This window comes from Erinaceus europaeus, chromosome 2 (genome assembly GCF_950295315.1).
Source record: "Erinaceus europaeus chromosome 2, mEriEur2.1, whole genome shotgun sequence".
Taxonomy (NCBI): domain Eukaryota; kingdom Metazoa; phylum Chordata; class Mammalia; order Eulipotyphla; family Erinaceidae; genus Erinaceus; species Erinaceus europaeus.
Genome location: NC_080163.1, coordinates 6,447,426 through 6,466,899, shown reverse-complemented (window position 1 = coordinate 6,466,899; position 19,474 = coordinate 6,447,426). Strand labels below are relative to the sequence as shown.

At 57.1% G+C, this 19,474-nt stretch overlaps 2 protein-coding genes and 1 long non-coding RNA gene across 7 annotated transcripts in view; 2 read left to right on the top strand and 1 right to left on the bottom strand.

The window, feature by feature from the left end:
* The window catches only part of PTPRH (protein tyrosine phosphatase receptor type H), a 35,605-nt gene extending 31,108 nt beyond the window's left edge, over positions 1-4,497 (top strand). The window contains exons 23-25 of the mRNA XM_060186530.1: positions 133-293; positions 3,702-3,837; positions 3,916-4,497. Coding sequence (XP_060042513.1) covers positions 133-293; positions 3,702-3,837; positions 3,916-4,212 — 594 coding nt within the window. The 3' untranslated portion in view covers positions 4,213-4,497. The remainder of the gene's footprint in view (positions 1-132; positions 294-3,701; positions 3,838-3,915) is intronic.
* Positions 4,498-5,743: 1,246 nt separating this feature from the next.
* Positions 5,744-17,667, top strand: SYT5 (synaptotagmin 5). 3 transcript variants are annotated; one of them, XM_060175804.1, is made up of 9 exons: positions 5,744-5,852; positions 7,015-7,117; positions 8,321-8,493; positions 13,567-13,686; positions 13,792-13,959; positions 14,173-14,340; positions 14,899-15,016; positions 15,409-15,542; positions 17,187-17,667. In XM_060175804.1, the coding sequence occupies exons 2-9, from the start codon at positions 7,039-7,041 to the stop codon at positions 17,394-17,396; spliced, it is 1,170 nt and encodes a 389-aa protein (XP_060031787.1). In that variant the 5' UTR covers positions 5,744-5,852; positions 7,015-7,038; the 3' UTR covers positions 17,397-17,667. The 3 variants fall into 3 exon arrangements, with proteins under 3 accessions (XP_060031787.1, XP_016048961.2, XP_060031790.1); XM_016193475.2 differs by lacking the exon at positions 5,744-5,852 and adding an exon at positions 5,948-6,118; XM_060175807.1 differs by lacking the exon at positions 5,744-5,852 and adding an exon at positions 6,347-6,375.
* LOC132533798 (uncharacterized) lies at positions 8,312-18,059 on the bottom strand. Of its 3 annotated transcripts, none has more exons than XR_009545544.1 (4): positions 18,042-18,059; positions 17,829-17,856; positions 14,961-15,102; positions 8,312-8,451 (listed from the first exon to the last, which is right to left on the bottom strand). It is a non-coding gene; the product is annotated as an uncharacterized LOC132533798 (long non-coding RNA). The 3 variants fall into 3 exon arrangements; XR_009545543.1 differs by having other exon boundaries at positions 18,031-18,048; XR_009545542.1 differs by lacking the exon at positions 18,042-18,059 and having other exon boundaries at positions 17,829-17,965.
* Positions 18,060-19,474: the final 1,415 nt, after the last annotated feature.

Sequence of the window (19,474 nt, the reverse complement as noted above, 5' to 3'; positions counted from 1 at the left end):
TGCCTCCGCCCCCCACACTCCAGGCCAGCCTCCCGCTTCAGGGTTCTGTGTGTCCCAGAGGGGCCCGCCTCAGAGACCACCCCACCTCCCCTTTCAGAACCTCTCCTCCTCTCACCACCTTCCCCCCCTCAGCTGCAGGAAGGCAGGACCCTCTCTGTGCGCCAGTTCCACTACACGACCTGGCCAGACCACGGGGTCCCCCACTCCCCGGACCCCCTGCTGGCCTTCCAGAAGATGTTCCGACAGCATCTGGCTCAGAACGCGAGGCAAGGCCCACCCATCCTGCACTGCAGGTGAGGGGCTGGTGGCTCAGAGGCAGAAGAGGAGAGGGTGGGGGAGAGTGAGTGAGTGAGTGGTGAGGAGGGTGGAGCCCCTGGCTCAGTGTAGCAGGGCTCACCCCAGCTGCCCTGAGGTTCCTGTGGAGGCCTCCCTGGAAGAGAACTCCAGAAATACCAACATAGCTGTGACACAGTGCAGGGGCTCCCGCTGGTGGCCATGACGTGTGGGCCCCGTTTACTGTGTGGGGTTCACATACCGCGTGGTAACAGGGCTCCCACGCCCAATGCAGCACTGAGGACACCAGACTTTGAAATAAAAATATGCATTTTGTTTTCATGAGGGAGTCAGAGAGAAAGAGAGCCCAGGGCCCCGGTCAGTTCTGGCATATGGTGGTATTGGGGATTGAACCTGGGACCTCTGGAGCCTCATGTGGGCAGGTCTGTTCCCCATAGTCTCTTCTGATGGAGCCGTCCCAGCCACAACCCCTGCCCACTCCATGCAGAAGAGTGTCTTGACCATAGAAAGGACTGAAACACTGCTTCCTGCCACCACCTGGTGGGGAAGCCATAGAGAAGGGAGAAGGCCACACTCAGCTGGTGAGGCTCCATTAACACAAAACACCTGAACTGACAAACTCACAGACCAGAACGCAGGGTGCTAGGGGCCAGAGGAGACCAGGGAGGACTGCTGATGGGGAAAGTTATTTATATTATTATTGTTACTAATTTTAAAAATATTTATTTACTCCCTTTTGTTGCCCTTGTTTTATTGTTGTAGTTATTAATATTGTTGTTATTGATGTTGTTGTTGGATAGGACAGAGAGAAATGCAGAGAGGAGAGGAAGACAGAGAGGGGGAGAGAAAGACAGACACCTGCAGACCTGCTTTACCGCCTGTGAAGCGACTCCCTTGCAGGTGGGGAGGCAGGGGCTTGAACCAAGATCCTTATGAGGGTCCTTGTGCTTTGTGGCATCTGTGCTTAACCCGCTGTGCTACCGTCCGACTCATTATTATTATTATTATTATTATTATTATTATTATCCTGCAGTTGGTGGCACTACAAATCCACTACTCCCGGTGGCCACTTTTCTCCATTTTACTAATAAGACATAGAGAAATTGAAAGAGGAGGGGAAGATAAGAGAGGGAGAGGGGGCTGGGTGGTGGCGCACCTGGTTGAGCGCACACGTTACAGTGCACAAGGACCTGGGTTCGGGCCCCCGGTCCCCACCTGCAAGGGGAAAGCTTTAGGAGTGGTAAAGCAGGGCTGTAGGTGTCTCTCTGTTTCTCTCTCTTCCTATCCTCCTCCTTCCCTCTCAATTTCTGCCTGTCTCTATCCAATCAATAAATAAAGGTTTAAAAAAAGTTTAAAAGAGAGAGAGAGTGAGTGGGAGAGAGAAATAGACACCTGCAGCCCTGCTTCACCACTTGTGAAGTAACCCCCCTGTAGGTGGGGAGTGGGGTGGGGTGAGGCTTGAACCCGGATCCTTGTGCGGGTCCTTGCACTTTGTACTATGTGCGCTTAACAGGTGCACCACCGCCCAGCCACAGAATGGGTAATTTGATATAGAAGTACTTTGGGGGTGGCTTGGAGGTGGCAAAGTGAGTGAAACACTGGACTCTCCAGCCTGAGTCCTGAGTTTGACTCCCAGCACCACATGCACCACAGTGGTGCTCCACTTTTTTCTCTCTCCTTTTCTTTCATGTTAATAAATAAATAAATATATTTACCAGAGCGCCACTCTGCTCATGCTACTGTGGTGCCAAGGATCCAGCCCGAGACCTCTCACATGCAAGTGCAGTGTGCTTTCTGCCAGCCCCCAAATACTCATGTTCAGAAAAGTCAGTGTATTTTGAAAAGAGAGAGAGGTGGGGGGGGGGTGGTAGATAGCATAATGGTTATGCAAAGAGACTCTCTTGCCTGAGGTTCCAAAGTCCCAGGTTCAATCCCCCACACCACCATCAGCCAGAGTTGAGCAGGGCTCGGGGAAAAAGAAGAGAGGAATAAAAAAAGAAAGAAAAGAATCTTGTTCTCTAACCTCCTCTGTGTTGCTGCATCCTTCAAAGCACACTAAGGAGAGGCTCGTGCAGGGAGGATGCAGTTATCAATGCTGCCATTATCTTTTAGCAGGAAACTGCAAGGGGGCAGCTTGGCTGTGGGGGCACAGGACTTGACTTCAAGCTTGAGGCCCCAACTGGGTCCCCCTGCGCCTCTCGTGCTGGTGAGGTGTGCTCCTGTCTCCCTGGGAAAACCTGTCATATAGAGTGAACACAGATCTCTCCTTAGATTGTAGTTACTTGTTTTGATGACACACAGAGAGAACCAGAGCACTGCTCAGCTCTGGTTTATGGTGGGAGCAGGGAGGGTACCCTCCTTGCCACGCAAGGGACCCCGTTCCAGCCCCAGGTACGCCGCATGCACTGGGGAAGCCTCTAGGGCTCTATGTGATGTGATACGCGGATGCCCAGGTTCAGTCCCTCCCGCCACCATCAGCCAGAGCTGAGCAGTACTTTGATAAAGTTAATTTTTAAAAAGATAAGGGGTGGGAGTCATGGGGTAGCGCAGCGGGTTAAGCGCACGTGGCGCAAAGCGCAAGGACCGGCGTGGCGTAAGGATTCCAGTTTGAGCCCTTGGCTCCCCACCTGAGGGGCATCCCTTCACAGACGGTGAAGCAGGTCTGCAGGTGTCTGTCTTTCCCCCTCTCTGTCTTCCCCTCCCCTCCATTTGTCTTTGTCCTATCTAACAAAGATGACATCAGTAATAACAACAGTAATAACTACAACAACAATAAAAAACAACAAGGGCAACAAAAGGGAAAATAAATAAATAAATAAATATTTAAAAAAGAAGATAAGGGGGTGGGGGTAGCAGAGTGGCTATGCAGAGACTCTCCTGCCTGAGGCTCCAAGTCCCAGGTTTAATCTCTAGCACCAGAACTGAGCAGAGCTCTCATCTTTTCTGTGTGTTTTCCGTATCTCTTTGTCTTCCTTATTAACATATTTTTAAAAAATTATTTATTTTTAAATTTTATTTATTTGTTTACCAGACCACTGCCCAGCTCTGGCTTATGGTGGTACAGGGGGTATTAACATATTTTTTTAAAAAGAAACATAGTGGTCTGGGAAGTGGCGCAGCGGCTAAAGCACTGGGCTCTCAAGCACGAGGTCCTGAGTTCAGTCCCCAGCAGCACATGTACCAGAGTGATGTCTGGTTCTCTCTCTTATCCCTCTCATTAATAAATAAACTAAATATGGAAAAAAGAAAAGAAGAGAAATAAGAAATAAACTAAATAAGCATTTGGCCCAGCTGAGGAAAGCCTTGCTGAGGACAGTAAGTCATGAGACTGGGCGTAAGTGGACCGGCTTGGCAGAGCTCTCCTCTCTCCGGGCCCTGGTGGCTGACCGCCCTGTCGGGTCCCCCAGCGCCGGCGTGGGCCGCACGGGCACCCTCATCGCCCTGGACGTCCTGCTGCAGCAGCTGGAGCGCGACGGCGTCCTGGGGCCCTTCAGCTTCGTGAGGAGGATGAGGGACAGCCGGCCGCTGATGGTGCAGACCGAGGTAAGGGGCCTGGGCGGGTGGCCTGGGCGAGCCTGGCGCAGGGGTGTCCCCCGCTACACTAACACCGCCCCCACCCAGAGCCAGTACGTGTTCCTGCACCAGTGCCTCCTGAGCGCCCTGCAGTCGCTGCCCCGCGGCCCTACCCAGGAGCCCACCTATGAGAACCTGCCCCGAGAGGAGGTGCCCAGCCCCGCCCAGGAGCCCACCTATGAGAACCTGCCCCGAGAGGAGGTGCCCAGCCCTACCCAGGAGCCCACCTATGAGAACCTGCCCCGAGAGGAGGTGCCCAGCCCCGCCCAGGAGCCCACCTATAAGCTGCTGTGGTACAAGGACGAGGACGTGGCCCCTCTGCAGGCCCCTCAGAGTGAGGCCTGACCCCAGCTGCACACAGACATCAGCCCCTGCTTCAGCCTAGCCCCCCTGGCCCCTGGCAGAACTGAGGGCTGGGGCCCAAAGCCCTGGGCCTGCAGGAAGGGGCCGGCCCCCCACCCCCAGGACTCCCTGGGGAGACAAGCCAGCTGGCTATCACCTGGAGACTGGGGAGCTGGGCTCCTGCCCCGCAAGAGGAGAGGTGGGAGCTTGAGCTCCCAGGTTCTTGGAGGGAGAGGAGCTGGGGGCTGGGTTAGCAGCGTCTCCAGGAAGAAGCTGCCCTCGCTGGCAGCTTAACCCGGCGGTGGCGCAGCGGGTTAAGCGCACATGGCGCAAAGCACAAGGCGTAAGGATCCCGGTTGGAGCCCCCGGCTCCCCACCTGCAGGAGAGTCGCTTCACAGGTGGTGAAGCAGGTCTGCAGGTGGCTGTCTTTCTCTGCCTCTCTCTATCTTCCCCTCCTCTCTCCATTTCTCTCTGTCCTATCCAACAACGACATCAACAACAATAACTATAACAACAATGGCAACAAAAGGGAAAATAAATAAATAATAATAATAAAAAGAATCTGCCCTCCCAGACAGGGAGGGCCTGGGGCGCGGGGCCCTGGCTCCCCAGGAAGCGAGGGCCGCTGTGGGATTCTGCCCCCTGACGCCAGGAAGCCAGTCAGTCTTGCGGGATGTGAGGGTCCTGCGCCCTGGTGCCTGTACAGGTTCTTTCTTCTGCTCATAATTTATTAAATCACTGTTCTCGCTGTGGGCTCCTGGATCTGGAAGTAACGCAGGGGCTGGGGAGGGTGCCTGGCTCTTGGGTGTGAGGCCACTGTCTGGGGCAGGGTGTCAGAGGCACCCATGATTTGGCTAGCCTGGTGGGTGCAGTGTGGGCGGCTCCCGGGGCTGGGGGGGGTTGCCTCCAGGTCTGGAGCTGGGGCGCTGGGCGGGTGGTGTCTGGGTGCTGGGTGCTGGGGCGCTGGGTGGGTGGTGTCTGGGTGCTGGGTGGGTGGTGTCTGGGTGCTGGGGCGCTGGGCGGGTGGTGTCTGGGTGCTGGGTGCTGGGGCGCTGGGCGGGTGGTGTCTGGGTGCTGGGTGCTGGGGCGCTGGGCGGGTGGTGTCTGGGTGCTGGGTGCTGGGGCGCTGGGCGGGTGGTGCTAGGTGCTGGGTGCTGGGGCGCTGGGCGGGTGGTGTCTGGGTGCTGGGCGGGTGGTGCTGGGTGCTGGGGCGCTGGGCGGGTGGTGTCTGGGTGCTGGGTGCTGGGGCGCTGGGCGGGTGGTGTCTGGGTGCTGGGTGCTGGGGCGCTGGGCGGGTGGTGTCTGGGTGCTGGGTGCTGGGCGGGTGGTGTCTGGGTGCTGGGTGCTGGGGCGCTGGGCGGGTGGTGTCTGGGTGCTGGGTGCTGGGGCACTGGGCGGGTGGTGCTGGGTGCTGGGTGCTGGGGCGCTGGGTGGGTGGTGTCTGGGTGCTGGGTGCTGGGGCGCTGGGCGGGTGGTGTCTGGGTGCTGGGTGCTGGGGCGCTGGGCGGGTGGTGCTGGGTGCTGGGTGCTGGGGCCCTTCCTGCTGAGTCTCGGCTGGTTAATGGACTGTCGGAGCTCTGGAGGGCGGCGCTGGGTGCCCGGACCGTGAGTCCTGGAGTCGAGTTCTCTGGGCGGGGAGAAGGTACCGATGTGGCTGCGGGCTGGGCCGGCCGCTGTCTCCCGGATGGGGGCGGGGCCGGGCGGGGCCGGGGGCGGAGCTCGCAAACCAGAGGCCCCAACACGCACGCGCCCAGGTGCACGCGCCAGGTGCACGCGCCCAGGTGCACGCGCGTCCCACAGTCCCAGGCGGGCGCCGGCCGCGCGGTCAGCACCGGGGACAGCGCACAGCGCGGGGGCGGGTCCGCGCGCGGGTGTCTCCCGGGAGGGTCCCCTCTGACAGCAGGGCAGGTAGGCGCTGCGGGGACCCCTCCTCACTCCCTGCGCACCCGACCCCTGGGGCGCCGGCTGGGGGGCTGCTGGGGGGACTGGGAGGGTCCGGAGAGAGGGGGGAGGAGGGCTGGATCTGAACCGGGGAGGGTGGGGTTTGGAGACAGATGCGGAGACAAAGCCGGGCAGGGCAGAGAGGGGCAGCACCCCAAGAGGAGGCATCAGACGGAAACAGGGAGAACCCCGGTTGAAGTCGGGACCCCGGCGGTGACGACGAGGTGTGAGGGCCCAGCGGGGGGACTGTGGGGACCAACAGGCCGAACTGTCCCCAAAGAGTGGGCGGGGAGAGCGCCCAGGTCTCCAGGCCAGATGTGGCGGTCAGGCCGCCCCCGCTGCATGCTCGCTGATCTGGGAGTACGGGCCTGGGGGTCCCAGGTGGGGGTCGGGGCGGGGGGAGGTGCGCGGCTGGAACAAACCCTTTCCTCCTAGACTCTGCTGCGGTGAGCACTGCCCGCCCGTTGTCCTGGCAACAGGCTGTTGCCGGGGCAACCTGCTGGGCTCCCACCCCGCCCGGGTTGAGCCCGTGGCTGCTCCCCGCAACCTGGGGCACCGGTTCCCGCGCCCATCTTCGCCCGCTCCCGGCCTAGGCCCCGGGGACGGACCTGGAAAGTGCAAAGGTCCACGGATTCTCCACGGGGGCCTTGGAGGGAGGGGGCTCTAGGTCCCGTTCCACCCACAGTACCCGGCCTCACCCGAGAGGCTGGAACTACAGGCCCCAGCATGCCTCGCGCCGGACGGTCAAGTCTCTGTGCGGCCGCAGGCCCCGAGGGCCTGTGGGAGTTGGAGTTCTTTGTTGTTCGGCGCCATCAATAGACTCACGGGGTGGGCGTGGGTGGGGGTTTGGGACGCCTCTGCAGGAGGGACCCTGAGACTCCGCCGTCATGTTCCCCGAGCCTGGGACCCCCGGGCCTCCAGCACCTGACACGCCACCTGACTCGAGTCGCATCCACTACCGCGCAGGTGAGGACCAGGGACCAGGCTCCCAGGGCGGGAGAGGTGGAGGCGCTGGTGGAAGGCTGGAAATCCCGGGTGGGATTGTCGTCGCGATCCTGGACTCGAATCTTAAAGAAACGGGGCTACGGAGGGAGTCTCGGGCGGTAGCGGAGCGGGTTATGTGCAGGTGGCGCTGATCACGAGGACCCGCGTAAAGACCAGGGTTCGAGCCCCCGGTTCCCACAGGGGACTCGCTGCTTTCTTTCCCTTTCTCTCTGTCCTATCCAACAACTACAACAAGAGCAACAAAAGGGAATAAATAATTTTTTTTTAAGAAAGAAAAGAAATGGGGCTACAACAGGTAGAGCGCAGGACTTGCATGTGTGAGGGCCCAAGTTTGTTTGATCCTCAGCACCGTGTAGCTCTCTTTCTCTTTCAATCCACCCCCCCCCCAGTTTATTTAATGAAAGAGGAGAGAGAGAAATGAGAGAAGAACTAGAGCATCACTCTGGCCCATGTAACACCAGGATCAAACTCAGGCCCTCATGTCTGAGAGTCCAGCGCCTTATCCACTGCACAATCTCCCTGCAAGAGTCTCTTTATCATCAGGAAATTAAAAGGGAGGGGGAGAGAGTGAGAGAGAGATCTGCAGACCTGTTTCACCACTCATGAAGTGTCCCCCTACAGGTGGGGAGTGGGGGCTCAAGTCCTGTCTGGCCCTGAAAAAAAAAAATCTTCAAATTAAAAAAAAAAAAGAAGGAGAGGATTGGGCAATAGTACACTTGGTTAAGCACACATAGTACTAAGCACAAGAACCCGGGTTCAAGCCCCAGGTTCCCCACCTGTGGCAGGGATGCCTCACAAGGGCGAGGCAGGTCTGCTGGTGGGGTAGCCCTGGCACAGTAGCCCTGGCACATGCAATGCCCGGGATCAACTCAGGACCTCCTGTTTGAGAGTTTAGGGCTTTACTCACTGGGCCACACCCTTTCTTCCTGTTCAAGACAGGGAATCTGAGGCCCCTGAGCAATGGGGGTCCCCATAAACACCAAAGCCTGTGCAGAAGCTAAGATGAGAGGTGGAACGAATCTGTGAAATCTATTTGGGCTTTGTGGGCAGCTACTTGCCTTACTGGGTTATATAATCACCTTGCTAAAATGGCTGGGAGTAAAACAAGGGCCGGATTCAAGCAGTCAGTTTGCTCCAGCCTCGGTTCTCTCCCCGCCTCTGCAGTACCCCCCTGGGCCCTGGCCACGATCGTGCTGGTCTCCGGCTTTGTGGTCTTCAGCTGCTGCTTCTGTCTCCTCCGGAAGCGATGTGGAAGGCGAACGGGCAAGAAGAGCCAGGCCCAAGCCCAGGTCCACCTGCAGGAAGTGAAGGAGCTGGGCCTGAGTTACATAGACAAGGTGTGACCGTACCCCCTGCTCCCCTGCTCCCCACAAGGGCCTAGCAGCCCTGTGCCTCCTGACCCTCCTGTGCCCTGTGTTCACCTTCATCCCTCACCCTCTGCCCCCAGTATGGGGACCTTAAACTGGACCCCAGGGAACCTGCAGATAGTTCAGACCTAGTGACTGTCCACAAGAACTTCCAGGACTGGGGAGATAGAATATAAGAAACAGAGAGCAGGGCCAGGTGGGGGCGCACCTGTTGAGCGCACACATTACAGTGCACAGTGACCCGGGTTCAGGTCCCTGGTCCCCATCTGCACGGGCAATGCTTTACCAGTGTGAAGAAAGGCTTCAGGTGCCTCTCTGCCTCTTTCTCTCTCTCTCTGTCTCCTCCCCTCTCAATTTTTCCTGGTCTCAATCCAATAATAGATAAATTAAAAAAATATATATATATTTAATTTTTAAAAGAATTTATTTATTTGTTCATGAGAAAGATAGAAGAGAGAAAGAACCAGATATCACTCTGGTACATGTGTTGCCGGGGATTGAACTCAGGACCTCATGCTTGAGAGTCCAGTGCTTTATCCACTGCGCCACCTCCTGGACCACATATTTTTAACTTTTATTTATAAAAAGGAAGCACTGACAAAAAACATAGGATAAGAGGGGTACAACTGGGAGTCGGGAGGTGGTTAAGCGCACGTGGCGCAAAGCGCAAGGACCGGCGTAAGGATCCCGGTTCGAGCCCCCGGCTCCCCACCTGCAGGGGAGTCGCTTCACAGGCGGTGAAGCAGCTCTGCAGGTGTCTGTCTTTCCCTCCCCCCTCTCTGTCTGCCCCTCCTCTCTCCATTTCTCTCTGTCCTATCCAACAATGACGACATCCATAACAACGATAATAACTACAACAATAAAACAAGGGCAACAAAAAGGGAATAGATAATTAACTAAAATTTTTTTAAAGAGGGGTACAACTCCACAAATTAAAAATATTTTAGAAGACCTAAAAAAAGCATATTCAGCTTGAAGAAGAAGAGGAAGAAGAGAAGGAGGAGGAAGTGTCAGCAGTAACAGCCAGGCGGTGATCACAGCACCGATCACTATCACTATGTGCAAGAGTGTGGCACAAGCCTTTGGTCCCCACCTGCAGGGAGGAAGCTTCCCAAGCAGTGAAGCAGGTCTGCACTTTTCTCCCCTTCTCTCTCCCTCTCAATTTCTTTCTATTCTACCAAATATGAGTGAATAGAGAAGAGGAAGAACACAGAACTTGCATGGGAGAGGTGACAAGATTAGATTCCTAACCTCACCAGTAGCCAGAGATGAATAGCGCTCTAGTCAGAAACAAAGCCAAGACCCGGGCACTGGGAGAAAAGAGAGCTTACCTAGTAGAGTGTATGCTTTACCGTGCTCAGGACTCTGAGTGTGACGCTTCCTGCGTGCTCTAGGAAACTGTAGTGCTATAATGTCTCTCTTTTTTAAATATTAAAAAAAATTATATTTATTTATTTTCCCTTTTGTTGCCCTTGTTGTTTTCATTGTTGTAGTTATTATTGTTGTTGTTGTTGTTGTTGGATAGGACAGAGAGAAATGGAGAGAGGAGGGGAAGACAGAGAGGGGGAGAGACAGACAGACACCTGCAGACCTGCTTCACCGCCTGGGAAGCGACTCCCCTGCAGGTGGGGAGCCGGGGGCTTGAACCCGGATCCTTATGCCGGTCCTTGCACTTTGCGCCACCTGCGCTTAACCCGCTGCGCCACTGCCGGACTCCTATTGTCTTTCCTTCTTTCTCTCCTTCTCTGGGAAAGAGAGAGGTATATAAATAGAGACTTCACCAGTAGGATGGGATTGTTCAGGCATGAAGCAGCAACAAAACCCTGCAAAAAAGGAAGGAAGGAAGGAAGGAAGGAAGGAAGGAAGGAGGAAGGAAGGAAGGTGAGAGAGATAGCTGAATGGTTATATCAAAATGGAGATAGCAAAAAAGACTTTGATTCCAAATTATACTCCTCCATGAGGATCATTTCTGGAACCATCCGTTCCACCCCGGTCCCATGGCTGCCAGTTCTTAGCAACATCGGCCCGCCAGATATTCGTCGGGATGCGGCATCATCTAAGTTCATTTCCCGCGTCTACGCTCGACCGGACCTGCCAATATACGCGGATATCTTCGCCCACCCTGCCCAACGCTTGACGTCTCGTCACCCAATCTGGTCCCCTACGCCTACACTGAACTTCTCTGTTCCAGACTCTTGGAAACAGAGCTGGCAGTCAGCTGAGGTAAAGAACAAACACCTCATCACAGACCCCTGCGAGCGTCAACCCGGTTTTGACCTGGCACGTTATGATCGGGCCCTCCTCAATCGCTATCGAACAGGCCATGGCCGGTGCGCCGCTATGTTCCACCGCTGGGGAGCCAGAGACGACCCGAACTGCCCCTGCGGCTCCAGACAGACTGTGACCCACATAGTCAACGACTGCCACCTCTCCAGATTCAAAGGAGGTCTCGAAACTTTACATCAGACTCAACCTGACGCTATTGACTGGCTACGGAAGAAGGGCAAACGCTAGAAGAAGAAGAAGAAGAAGAAGAAGAAGAAGAAGAAGAAGAAGAAGAAGAAGAAGAAGAAGAAGAAGAAGAAGAAGAGGAAGAACTTTGATGGGGAGTCGGGTGGTAGTGCAGCGGGTTAAGTGCACATGGTGCAAAGCTCAAGGGTCGGCATAAGGATCCCAGTTCGAGCCCCCGGTTCCCCACCTGCAGGGGAGTCGCTTCACAGGCAGTGAAGCAGGTCTGCAGGTGTCTGTCTTTCTTTCCCCCTCTCTGTCTTCCCCTCCTCTCTCCATTTCTCTCTGTCCTATCCAGCAACAACATCAATAACAACAATAATAACTAGAACAATAAAACAACAAGGGCAACAAAAGGGGATATACATATATATATATGACTTTGATACTTTTATGTCTGAGACTCCACAAAGTCCCAGTTTCAATCCCTGGCATCACCACATGCCAGAGGTGAACAGTGCTTGGGTCTCTCTCTCTCTCTCTCTCTCTCTCTCATTAAAATAATCAGTTTTTAAATAGGGGAGAGAGAGGGAGAGGGAGAGAGAGAGAAAGAGAAAGAGAGAGAGAAGGGAGAGATCCCTTACCTGGGGTGAGAGTCCTAAGTTTCCAATCCAAAGGAGCTCAGTCTGAGGTACAAGACCACTGGAAAGCCACTGCTCCTCTCTGAGCCCCAAGTTCCCGGTTGATAGCTCACATTCCCTCCCTCCTTTCCCGACAAAGGGCTGTTAGAATTGCTGTGAATGGATGCCCTTGGATGCCCTCTGAGGTCCTGGCATCCAGCCTTCATTCTATTCTTCCCACCACTGACAGTTTAGACCCTTAACTAAGGGGCCCGCGAGGTGGCACGGTGTGTAAGGCAGTGGACTCTAAAGTATGATGTCTGTGCTCCATTTCTAGCATCTCTTATTCCACAGACATATCCTGGCTTTTGCTCCTTCTCATTAATTATTAAATCTTTAAAAAGAAAAGAATTGCACAACCACAGGAAATGCAACATGTCCCTAGCATTTTTATTCTGCAACAAGATCAGTAATTGAGAACTGAGCGATGGCTCACCCTAGGACAGGTCCTTAGCTATTTATGAGGCCATGCGTTCCAACCCTTGTGCTTCATGGGAATATCACAGACAGAGAGAGTCTGTGGTACCTCTCTTTTTCTTTCTTTTTTTTTTTTAAATTTCTTAATTGGGGTATTAATGGTTTACAGTTGACAGTAAAATACAATGGTTTGTACTTGTGGAACATTTCTCAGTTTTCCACACAACAATTCAACCCCCACTAGGTCCTCCTCCGCCATCCCGTTCCAGGACTTGAACCCCCCACCCCACCCCACCCCAGAGTCTTTGACTTTGGTGCACCAACTCCAGTCCAAGTTCAGCTCAGTGTTTTCCCTTTTGATCTTGTTTTTCCACTCCTGCCTGTGAGTGAGATCATCCCATATCCATCCTTCTCTTTCTTACTTTTCTCACTTAAAATGATTTCTTCCAGCTCCATCCAAGATGGGGTAAAGAAGGTGAACTCACCATTTTTAATGGCTGATGCTGTTGACTGGCTACGGAAGAAGGGCAAACGCTAGAAGAAGAAGAAATAGCTGAGTAGTATTCCATTGTGTATCTAGACCACAACTTATTCAGTCTTCTTCTTTTCTTTAGATAGTGACAGAGAAGAACAGAAAGAAAGCGGGAGAGAGAGAGAGAGAGAGAGAGAGAGAGAGAGAGACTGACTTCAGTACCAAAGCTCCCTTCACTGCACTGGGGGTCAAGCTTGAACTGGGTCAGACAAATGGCAAAGCAGCACAGTATCCAAGTGAAATGTTTTGCCAGCCTCCCTCTCTTGTGTCTCTCAAATAAGAAATGGGAAGTTGGACCAGGCCCCGTGTTCATTCTTGGTAGCATAAACAAATCGCTATTCAAAATGGAAGTTTGAACAAACATCCCACGGTATCTATTGTTTTTTTTTTCCCATGGTATCTATTGTTATGTGAAGTAAAAGCTTATGCCTCTTTTTTTTGGAGGCAATACAAACTTCGTTATAACCCCTGTTTTTTTGTTTTTTGTTTGTTTTTAGTCTAGGATGGACTGAACTCATGGCATGCTGATCCGCATGTCTAGTTCCTGCCCTTGGCAGACATCACTAATCAAACAACTAGTCCCTGTCCGTGCAGGCGTCACTAATCAAACAACTAGTCCCTGTCCGTGCAGGTGTCACTAATCAAACAACTAGTCCCTGTCCGTGCAGGCGTCACTAATCAAACAACTAGTCCCTGTCCGTGCAGGTGTCACTAATCAAACAACTAGTCCCTGTCCGTGCAGGCGTCACTAATCAAACAACTAGTCCCTGTCCGTGCAGGCGTCACTAATCAAACAACTAGTCCCTGTCTGTGCAGGCGCCACTAATCAAACAACTAGTCCCTGTCTGTGCAGACACCACTGATGACACACTAATGGCTGAGGAGTCTGGGAGTCTCCCCTGCCTCCTGGGCCTGGAGGGCACCACACGGGGAAGGACTTAGCTGCCCTTTCCCCTGGCCCCTCAGGTGCAGCCAGAAGTGGAGGAGCTGGAGCCTGCTCCCTCGGGGCCTGGACAGCAGGGGACAGAGAAGCCGGAGCTGGGACGGCTGCAGTACTCACTTGACTATGATTTCCAGAGTGGCCAGGTGGGTGTGGAGGAGAGGGTGCATCTCAGGGGGAGTCCCAGCTCCTCCTTAGAGGAGGCCCCCCAGAGGAAGCCTAGCCCCCTGAGCCTCTGTGTTGCTGTCTAGCTGCTGGTGGGCATCCTGCAAGCGGAGGGGCTGGCGGCCTTGGACCTGGGGGGCTCCTCTGACCCCTACGTGCGGGTCTACCTGCTGCCAGACAAGCTGCGGTGGCATGAGACCAAGGTGCACCGTCAGACGCTGAACCCACACTTTAGGGAGAACTTTGCCTTCAAGGTGAGGGCCTGGCCTCAGCACCCACAATCCACAGCCTGCCCCCCCCCGCCATGGGAACTTGGGGGAACAACCCTGGAACCTGGCCTCCTGGGCCCTTTTTGGGGACGGTGACCCCTGGGCTTCCCCTTGGTCCTTCTGCTGTCCCGTGGGCCCCCCGAACCGCTCGCTGGACGCCCCGCTCCATCTCCCAGCATGTGCTGTGCCGCCCACCAGGTCCCCTACGTGGAGCTGGGGGGCAGGGTGCTGGTCATGGCCGTGTACGACTTCGACCGTTTCTCACGCAATGACACCATCGGGGAGGTGCGGGTCCCTATGAGCTCCGTGGACCTGGGGCGGCCGGTGCTGGCCTGGCGGGAGCTGCAGGTGGCTTCTCGGGAGGAGGTGAGCACCGGACGCGCCCCAGCGGGTCAACGCCGCCACGGTGGGAGGTGTGGCCCCCTTTGGGAACGGCCCTCACCTGGGAACATGCATCCCACCCCAAGGGGAGGGAAGCACAACAGAAAGGAATCAGCTGTGACAGTTAAATTATTTTTTATTTATCTATTCCCTTTTGTTGCCCTTGTTTATGTTTTATTGCTGTCATTGTTGGATAGGACAGAGAGAAATGGAGAGAGGAGGGGAAGACAGAGAGGGGGAGAGAAAGACAGACACCTGCAGACCTGCTGCACCGCCTGTGAAGCGACTCCCCTGCAGGTGGGGAGCCGGGGGCTCGAACCAGGATCCTTACGCTGGTCCTTGCGCTTGGCACCACCTGTGCTTAACCTGCTGTGCCACCGCCCGGCTCCCTATTATTATTTTTTTTAAAGAATGTTTATTCGTGGGGGAGGGAGGGAGGGAGAACCAGGGCATCACTCTGGTACATGCAGCACGGGGGGTCGAACCCAGAGCTCAGACTTGAGAGACCAGCGCGTGATCCACTGTGTCCCCTCCACTTTCCAGCAAGAGAAGCTTGGGGACATCTGCTTCTCCCTCCGCTACGTCCCCACAGCCGGGAAGCTCACGGTCATTGTCCTGGAGGCCAAGAACCTGAAGAAGATGGACCTGGGTGGGCTGTCAGGTGTGGACGGGTGTCCCTGCACGAGGTTCTGGTGGCGTCCGGTCCAGAGGAGAGGGAGCGGGCTGCCGTGGGCTCATGTAGACCCCCTGTGGGTGAGGAGAGGCATGAGGGAGCCCCGGGACATTGGGGGGGGGGCTTCAGCAGGAGAGGCTTTGCTGGGAGGTGGCGCAGTGGGTGGAGCCCAGGACTTAGCTGCCTGAGGTCTGAGCTCAGTCCCGGCACCACGTGCAGTCTGAGTGATGCTCTGGACCGCGATCTCTCGTTAACAGTAAATAAATCTTAGCAGCAAACAAGCAAAATCCATCTCCCCGTGCCCCTCCACCTGTCCCCCAGACGCTGCAGTGTGTGTGTGTATGGGGGGCCGGGGCTCTAAGGCTTCCTCTTGCTCCCAGACCCCTACGTGAAGGTCCACCTGCTCCAGGGCGGCAAGAAGATGCGCAAGAAGAAGACCACCATCAAGAAGAACACTCTGAACCCCTATTACAACGAGGCTTTCAGCTTCGAGGTGCCCTGGGACCAGGTCCAGGTGAGCGGTGAGCGGAAGACGCAAGACCACGGGCCTGCCTGTGGCCTCTCAGAAATCCTGGCGAGGAGGAGGGGAGGGGAGGAGGAGGAGGGGAGGAGGAGGGGAGGAAGAGGGAGGAAAGGAGCCGAGGAGGGGAAGAGAGGAGGGGAGGAGAGGAGGAGAAGAGAAGGAGGAGGGGTATGGGGAAGGGGAGGGGGAGGAGAAGGGGCCTTAGCCCCTATTAGCCTTGGGTGGGGAGCTAAGGTCAGTGATTCCACCAGTGACTCTAGGAGGCCTCCCCAGACAGAGCGCCTCACCTTGGTGAGCCCCGCCCCCAGAGACAGACAGCCCCGCCCCCAGTGAGCTCCGCCCCGCCCCCAGAGACAGAAAGCCCCGCCCCAGTGAGCTCCGCCCCGCCCCCAGAGACAGACAGCCCTGCCCCCAGAGAGCTCCGCCCCGCCCCAGAGACAGACAGCCCCGCCCCCAGTGAGCTCCGCCCCGCCCCCAGAGACAGACAGCCCCGCCCCCAGTGAGCTCCGCCCCGCCCCCAGAGACAGACAGCCCCGCCCCAGTGAGCTCCGCCCCGCCCCCAGAGACAGACAGCCCCGCCCCCAGTGAGCTCCGCCCCGCCCCCAGAGACAGAAAGCCCCGCCCCAGTGAGCTCCGCCCCGCCCCCAGAGACAGACAGCCCCGCCCCCAGTGAGCTCCGCCCCGCCCCCAGAGACAGAAAGCCCCGCCCCCAGTGAGCTCCGCCCCGCCCCCAGAGACAGACAGCCCGCCCCCAGTGAGCTCCGACCCGCCCCCAGTGAGCTCCGCCCCGCCCCCAGAGACACAGAGAGCCCCGCCCCCAGTGAGCTCCGCCCCACCCGCTAAGCCCCGCTCAGAGCCAAGATGCCCCGCCCCTGATGAGGCCCGCCCCCAAGAGACGTGATGCCCCGCCTCTGTCGAGACCCGCCTCCAGATAGGATGTCCCGCTTGGTAAGCCCCGCCCCCAGAAGAAAGCCACACCCCAGAGCCAGGATGCCCCGCCCCTGACGAGACCCGCCCCCAAGAGACTTGATGCCCCGCCCCAGATAGGACGTCCTCGCCCCGGTGAGCCCCGCTCCCAGAAGAAAGCCCCGCCCCAGGATGCCCCGCCCCCAAGACAGTATGTCCCGCTTGGTAAGCCCCGCCCCCAGAAGAAAGCCCCACCCCAGAGCTAAGATTCCCGGCTCTCGATTAGCCCCGCCCCCAAGGACGCTCTTCCCCTGTAGAGAGACCTGCCCCCTGATAGGACATCCCGCCCCGGTGAGCCCCGCCCCCGGCAAGAAGCCCCGCCCCCTACGAGCCTCGCTCCAGGGACACCCCGCCCCTCAGCCAGACCTGAGCACAGCCCCAAGGCTGAGCCAGCCTTTCTACGTCCCTTGCGCGGGACCTGGGCCGGCGTGGCACGTCCACCCCGGGAGTCACCTAAGAGCCCCTTAGCTGCAGCCCAAAGGGTCTATCTCTTTACGTCTGACTGTCCAGGAAGGGAGGTCCCCGAGCCCCCTGCCTCCTTCCCGGCTCCAGGTGAAGCCTTGGCCCAGGTGCAGCCCGGCCCCTGCGAGCCAGAAGGCAGAGGGTGCGGGGCCCAGCCTTTCCGCCCCCCGCCCATCTCCGGTCCCCTCTGTCCCCTCCCCGCCCCAGAAAGTGCAGGTGGAGCTGACGGTGCTGGACTATGACAAGCTGGGCAAGAACGAGGCCATCGGGAGGGTGGCGGTGGGCGCGGCGGCGGGGGGCGCGGGCCTGCGGCACTGGGCGGACATGCTGGCCAACCCGCGGCGGCCCATCGCGCTGTGGCACTCCCTGCGCCCCCCCGACCGCGACCGCGACCGCGCCAGGCCGCCGGCGCCCTGACCCCCGGGCCAGGCCCCGCCGCCTCCGGACCCCGCCCCAGTCCTCTGCCCCAGACAGACCCCCACTCGGGTCTTCGCCCCCCACATGCCAATCATGAGAACTTGCCAACGCCCCCCCCCCACGCCACCTTCCTTGCTCCAGGGGCGGACGGAGGGAGCCTCAGCCCACCCCGCCTCCGCCCCCCACCCCTCTGCTTTGACAATCAGTGTCCCCGGTCTTCCCTTTCCCTCCAGCCCCCTTGTCCTGCCAAATAAATACTCAGTCACTTTGGTGACTTTTGGCTCCGTGCTGCATGGGTGTGTGTGTTGGGGGGGCAGGGGAGACAAGGGCTGGGGGCCAGAGGACTCTCCTGTCCTGGTGGGATCCTCAGGGTGGGGCCAGGGCGACAGACTCAGGGTCCAGCTCTGTCCATCTGCCCCCCTCACCACTTACCCCTCCATGGCTGGATGTCTTCACTTGCCTGGAATGGAGGCACGTCAGAGGCGAGGCCCCAGGAGAAGTGACTCTGACTCACTGAGTTCACACCCTCCTTGCCCACAGTTCAGAGATGCTCCTGCTTCCTCCCTCCCCCCTGGAGCCACCCATTCTATGCCCGAGGGCTTCTGCGAGGAGGGGACCCTGAAATGGCACAAACCGTGACTTGACCTCCGAGGGACTCCCTCTCCTCCAGGGAGCAGAGGAGACAAAGCAGCGTCTGGGGCTAAAACGTCCAGACTGGGAGCCGGGAGCCGGCTAAGCCCTGGAGCCCTGGAGCTGGCGGAGCTGGCTGGCGTTTCCAGCTACTCTGCGCATTTATTTATTTGTGTGTGTGTGTGTGTGTGTGTGTGTGTGTGTGTGTGTATTTACTGCCCTAGGGACTCCTCACATGCAGGACTTCACTGATGCAGGTGGACTTTCTTTGTTCAGAAAGATTTATTTATAAAAACACAGAGCTAGAGAAGGAGACCGAGAGCATCACTCCTGCACACACACACATGCACACGCACGCACGCACGCACACGCACACACACACATGCACACGCACGCACGCACGCACACGCACACACACACATGCACACGCACGCACGCACGCACACGCACACACACACATGCACACGCACGCACGCACGCACACGCACACACACATGCACACACACGCACGCACACACTCGCACGCATGCACATGCACACACTAGCACGCACACACTCGCACGCACGCACACGCACGCACGCACACGCACGCACACGCACGTACACACACGCACACGCACACACGCACGCGCACACACGCACACACTCACATGCACGCACACACGATGCACGCACACACGCACGTGCACACACGCACACATGCACACACACGCACGAGCACACTCACACTCACACGCACACACACGCACACACTCACACACGCACACACTCACACACGCACGCGCACACGCACACACACTCACACACGCACACACACACACACTCACACACACACTCACACGCACACACACACTCACACACGCACGCGCACACACTCACACACACGCACACACACACACACTCACACACACACTCACACACACACTCACACGCACACACACTCACACACTCACACACACACTCACATGCACACACACACTCACACACGCACGCGCACACGCACACACACTCACACACACACACACACACACTCACACACGCACGCACAGTGCTGGGGGTTAGCTCAGGAGCTCACACTTAGGAGCGCAGGGACCCAGCGTTATGCCCTCACCAGGCAACACCGGTGGGTGAACTTTGCCCCCTCCCATCTTAATTTCAGGTAGAGACAGACAGGGAGAGACACTGGGACTTTTTTTTTTTTTGCCTCCAGGGTAATCTCTGGGGCTTGGTGCCTGTACTACAAATCCACTGCTCCTGGCGGCTATTTTTTCCCATTTTATTGGATAGGACAGAGAAATGGAGAGAGGAGGGGAAATCGGGAGAGAGGAAGACAGACACCTGCAGACCTGCTTCATCGCTAGTGAAGTGACCCGCCCCTTGCAGGTGGGGAGCCGGGGGCTCGAACCTGGATCCTTGCGCTTAGCTCTGTGTGCTCTTAGCCTGGTGTG

Excerpts from the sequence above, each read along its gene's own strand:
- SYT5 (XM_060175804.1), top strand. The coding sequence starts at position 7,039 with ATGTTCCCCGAGCCTGGGACCCCCGGGCCTCCAGCACCTGACACGCCA. Across the intron at positions 13,960-14,172 it reads GGGAGAACTTTGCCTTCAAG|GTCCCCTACGTGGAGCTGGG; the intron begins GTGAGGGCCTGG and ends GCCGCCCACCAG. Across the intron at positions 15,543-17,186 it reads TGCCCTGGGACCAGGTCCAG|AAAGTGCAGGTGGAGCTGAC; the intron begins GTGAGCGGTGAG and ends TCCCCGCCCCAG.